At 57.9% G+C, this 5,379-nt stretch overlaps 1 protein-coding gene across 1 annotated transcript; it reads left to right on the top strand.

Annotated features, from left to right (window-relative positions):
* Positions 1-212: 212 nt before the first annotated feature.
* On the top strand, positions 213-5,297 carry LOC104533240 (phospholipase DDHD2-like; the record flags this gene model as incomplete). The annotated part of the gene is made up of 9 exons (XM_010186591.1): positions 213-403; positions 1,157-1,246; positions 1,558-1,678; positions 2,493-2,582; positions 3,622-3,757; positions 4,366-4,574; positions 4,674-4,744; positions 4,895-5,014; positions 5,202-5,297. Coding segments are annotated over 9 exons (1,124 nt in total), but the record flags the coding sequence as incomplete, so codon positions are not given.
* Positions 5,298-5,379: the final 82 nt, after the last annotated feature.

Here is a 5,379-nt window from a genome sequence, read left to right as displayed (position 1 = left end):
GAAGACGGTTGTAGCTTAATGCTTCATCTTACCTTCGCCTCTGGGGGAATTTTGACTCGGGGCGTCTCTGCTGGGCTGTCCGCTGATGCTGTTCACTTATCCCTCGCCACGTTGGTGTCCGTGGCTCATACGTGGCCCCATCTCTCTGATCTGGCGCGGTCACGCTCCCCTCTGCTCCTCTCGTGATTCATTTCGGGCCTTGGTTCCTGCAGGGAGAGACGCGGAAGATGTGGTGGTGCCGACGTCGGGGGGCAGGTACGACGTGCACCTGAAGAAGCGGCAGCGCGTGGCCGTGTACTGGGAGGAGGAGGTGTCCGAGGTGCGGCGCTGCACCTGGTTTTACAAGGGGGACAAGGACAACAAGTACATCCCCTACTCAGAGAGCTTCAGCGAGGAGCTGGAGGTAAAGGCGCCCGTCCTGGCAGCACCCGTCCTGACTTTTCCCCGTCAAACACTTGGCCCCGCTGTCCCAAAATCCACACGGGGCAACTGGCACCGCAGCCAGGCCTGAGGACATGAACTCGAAAGAGGCTTTGGAGCGGGGTTTTCGCAGCTGATTACCGTAACTCTAAACACGGCCGCTGCGCCCTCCCTCCTGCCCTCGTCGCCGTCCTCCCGCCGCACATTTTGGGTGCCCTGGGCAGGGCCGTGCGGCTCTGGCTGCGCTTGCGGCGTCGCCGCTGCAGCTTTGCTGTGGTTTCTGGTGACCTCGTGCTGTGACCCCTGCAGTTCAGCTCTCCCTGTGGGTATCATCCTCACTGCGCTGAGCTTCAGCAACGCCAAGGGAGTTGGGAATGCAAGGAGAAATCATCATTGCACTGACCGCTGTGTGGTGTTAGAGACCTCAGCGTCTGTGCTGTTAATGGCTGGAGGCTTTTCTTTGAAAAAGATGTATAAAAAATACACATCTTTACAATAACCTCTATTCTGCTGTACCAAAAAATGCTGGTTTTAATGGGGAAGTCTGCTGCTGTTATTAAAGCTTCTTGGAAATGCTCTCAGGCGATGCCCAGATGACCCCGCTGCTCCTCCAGCTCGGCCTGGCTGATTTCTCTGCCTCTTTCGCAATGTGTATTGATAAGAGATACCATAAAACGGGTTGGAATGTCCCGGTTGGTTCGGTATTGGTGGAAAAGCTCTGTGCTGTTTTCCTCAGGAAGCTTACATGGTGGCTGTGACCCTGGACGAGTGGAAGAAGAAACTGGAGTCCCCGAGCAGGGAGGTCATCATCCTGCACAACCCAAAGGTGAGCGGGGTCTGGTGGTGTTTTGTGACCAGCAAGGGCATCCTCAGCGCTCAGGGCCCGGCTCTGTGTTATGGCTGCTGTCCTTGTGTTATTTCTTCTAACCACGTCTGCTGGTAAATCGGTTTTGCCCATTCCCCTCCCCTGCCTGCGCCAGAGCAGAGCCTGCTTCACCCCTCAGGGTTTCCTTCCAGCGCAGGGCTCGTACCCGGGCTGCTGTACCGCACGTCTGGTCCCAGCCCGCAGCAGTGGTGCTCCTCTGCTGCAGCAGTGGTGCTCGTCCAGCCCTAGTGATGGGCTGCTCCCGTTCACAGCTCATGGTTCACTACCACCCGGTTGCCTCCTCCGACGACTGGGGCTCCACTCCTACGGAGCAAGGGCGGCCCCGGACTGTGAAGAGAGGAGTGGAAAACATCTCTGCCGAGATCCCCAACGGTGAGCTCGCTTCTCCCTTCCTCCCAGCCAGGGCTGCAGGCTCTGCTTTCCAGCCTGGTTACTCAAAAGGACTGACGGAAGCTTCCCTGATCCTGTAAATGAAGTGCACATCTAAGAATTTAGCGCCGAAAGGAACCGAGTGGTTTCAGAAATCCTCCTAGGATTGGAGAAGGTGGCGCTTTTCCAGCTCCTGTGCTCAGACCAGGGCTGTTGAAAGCCCCGCAGTGCCCAAAACTACCCCTGAGGTCTTGGCATGTGTGTTCCTAAAGGAGCAGAGTTTCCTTTTGTGGTAGACGCAGGCGTTTTATCACTTCCCAGTGGCTTCCCAGCAGTTATTCCTGTCCAACCCCTTCATTTCCCATGCCTGCACGCCTTCAGGGCAGCACGTGAGCAAGCCGCGGTGTGTGGGACTTGGGGAACAAGACCCAGCTCCACGTGGTGCCCAGTGGAGACGCAGCGACGTGGGGTCGGGTGGCTCAGCAGGGCGGGCACAGCCTCCTGGTCCTGTCCCATCCTGTGCCCCATGGCCGGGTGGGTGCGAACTGCGGGGACCACGCACCCCTGCTGCAGTGAGGGCGGTGACAGAATTGGGGATGAGCGGCTTTGCTTCTTCCCAGATCCATCCAAGGTGCACAGCCGGATTTAGCAGGACAGTTCAAAACATGAGAAACCCCCTGCACAACACCAGCCCTAACGCAGGGATTTCCTGCCCTGCTGAGGCGGGGATGGGAGGCTCCACTATTGCAGAGCACGGGGTTTTTGGCGGCTCGGTTTCCCGTTAAGCGATGCCTCTGAGCCCTTCTTTCCTCCTCAGGAGAGCCCCTGCAGATCGACCACTTGGTGTTCGTGGTGCACGGCATCGGCCCAGCGTGCGACATCCGGTTCCGGAGCATCGTGCAGTGCGGTAGGTGTGCTGCTGCAGAGCTCCATGTGCACGGGCAGCGCCAAACGCTGTCAGAGCTGCCTCGGGACCATCCCAACACTGGCGCTGGCTGCACGAATGCCAAACGTGCCGACCGCAGCGGGCAGCGTGAATGCAGCAAACCCCACCATCTGCAAAGGTTTGGGCAGCCACTTTTCATCACCCTGCTCCGCTGCTGCTGCTGAGAACAGCGAGTTTCCCAAACTGGATACAGATCTTCCAAGTCACTGTCTGAGCTTGATCAACTGAGTAGTGCCCTGCTCAGGTGTTGGTGTTGGTCAGTGCTGGTGATGGTCAGTGGTGATGGTCAGTGGTGATGGTCAGTGCTGGTGATGGTCAGTGGTGATGGTCAGTGATGGTCAGTGCTGGTGATGGTCAGTGGTGATGGTCAGTGGTGATGGTCAGTGCTGGTGATGGTCAGTGGTGATGGTCGGTGGTGATGGTCAGTGCTGGTGATGGTCAGTGGTGATGGTCAGTGGTGATGGTCAGTGTTGGTCAGTGCTGGTGATGGTCAGTGGTGATGGTCAGTGGTGATGGTCAGTGATGACGGTCAGTGGTGATGGTCAGTGCTGGTGATGGTCAGTGCTGGTGATTAAACTGTTTTTAAGGCTGCTGACCATCTGAAATGAAGGAACTCAGCCTCTCTCCCTCAGAACCGAGTCATTTCAAGTTCATCTCCTCCCTGAGGATTCCCTTTCTAGCACACAACTTTTTGTGTTTCTTCCCAACACGCTTCTTTAAATCCCTAAGAGTGCCTTTTTTATCCCGGCTGCTGTGCTAAAGCCCTGCCCGTGTGGGAAGGAGGTTTGTTACAGACGGGACAGCGAAACGCAGTAAACACACACGTAAGGACATGGAGCCTGATCTTGCAGTTAAAGATCCAAGGCCTTAGGGTAGCGGCAGCCGATTAGAGACCCTGGTGGGATTGCCCCAGTAATGATCTTTTCCTTGATCTCATTAGGAGCCGGTGCTGCAGCCCGGATCCCAGCAAGGATCCCAGCAGGGTTGGTCTCTCTTGCAGTGAACGACTTCAGGAGCGTGTCCCTCAGCATGCTGCAGGCGCACTTCAGGAAGGCCCAGGAGCAGCAGCAGATCGGCCGCGTCGAGTTCCTGCCCGTGAACTGGCACAGCGCGCTGCACTCCACCGGCGTGGACGTGTGAGTGTCCCAGAGCGCCGCTGCCTGCGTGGCGGGGTCTGCGGGGATGGCCGAGCACAGCGACAGCCCCTTGGTGTAACCTCTGCTTTTCCTGGTGGACGCTGCAGGAAAGGGAAAGCCGTGGGTGTTTAGGGCCGTGCAGGGGTGGGCAGGACAGATGGGGTCCTGTTGCAGGGCATTTCCACAGCAGACCCCCTCCCCGCCGTCCTTTTCCACCCCGGTTCTGCAGAGCGCAGCAGCTCCCTGCTCTGATCAGTGCTCGGCTGCATAGGGGAGGCTTCTGCCTTTCCTGGCCAAACCGTGGAGATCCAGATCTGGAGATGCAGGCCTTGCTGCGGCCTCTGGAAGCCGAGTGCCTGCACTCGGGGCTCTGCAGGGCCCCATGGAGGGGATGGAGCGGGTCAGGCTGCTGGGGATCACCCCAGTCCCTATTCCTGCCTGCAGCGTGCTCTGCCTCCAGCCTTGGCACGAGCCGAGGCTCTGGATGACAACGTGATGCCCTTTGAGGCCATGCAAGCCTCCTCTGCCCTTACGCCGTGCTTCAGCAACGCACCGGGGTTCACTGGCACCCCTGAACACGATTCCCTGGCTCCTCTCTCCCCCCACAGCGACCTGGAGCGGATCACTTTGCCCAGCATCAACCGCCTGCGTCACTTCATCAACGACACCATCCTGGACGTCTTCTTTTACAACAGCTCCACCTATTGCCAGACCATCGTGGACACGGTGGCCTCCGAAATGAACCGCCTGTACCAGCTCTTCCTGCGGAGGAACCCGCTCTTCAAAGGGGGGGTCTCCATTGCGGGGCACAGCCTGGGTAAGGGGCTTCACCTGCACCGAGGGAGCAGGGAGGTACCAGAAAAGGAGGTGGTTTGGGGCTTTTCCCCTTGGAGATGCTGATGCGCCTGGTTTCTAGGATCGCTCATTTTGTTTGACCTCCTGACCAACCAGAAAGCGGATCCCGAGGAGGGCGAGCACAGCGGTGAGGTATGCGCTTTTTGGGGTGCCTGCACCCACGGGTCGCTTCTGCCTCAAACTCCTGCTACTGAGGCTGCTTGGGGAGCGACTCCGCAGTGCATGGGGGAAAACAGGTGAGTTCTCAGCAAAATCCACGGTCCCTGGTGGCTCTGTTCACAGGCGGCCAGGGCAACCACAGGCAGCAGGGGCATCGAAGGAGTGAAAGAAATCCTGAAGGAGCTGGAGCTGTGCGAATACTGCGACGTGTTTGAGAAGGAGAAGATGGACAGGCAGGCCCTGGTGAGGAGCTCTCCTGTTCTGCTGCCTCTTGGGTTTCCTCTTTGCTTTTCTTCCCACCCTGTGCACATCATCCTGGTACTGCATCGCTTGTGCATTAAGTGTCTCTGAAAGGGGCAGCAGGAGCAGAATGCAGGGAACAGAAATACCTCAGTTGTGCTAATTAATACCTGGGCTGCTGCTTTTCCAGTTCCTGTGCACAGAGGAAAACCTCAAAGAGATGGGCATTCCCTTAGGACCAAGAATGAAGATTCTTCACTACATCAGCTCCAAGGGGGAGACGCAGGTTGGTTTTTGCACGGCCCGTGTCCGTCCAGCTCAAATCCCACCTCAGACAGGGACCGGCCCCCGAGCTCCCCGACCTCCCT

Source organism: Mesitornis unicolor, unplaced genomic scaffold (assembly GCF_000695765.1).
Source record: "Mesitornis unicolor isolate BGI_N332 unplaced genomic scaffold, ASM69576v1 scaffold38936, whole genome shotgun sequence".
Classification (NCBI taxonomy): domain Eukaryota; kingdom Metazoa; phylum Chordata; class Aves; order Mesitornithiformes; family Mesitornithidae; genus Mesitornis; species Mesitornis unicolor.
Note: the sequence above shows the minus strand (reverse complement) of the source record. Positions and strands in the feature narration are given on the sequence as shown.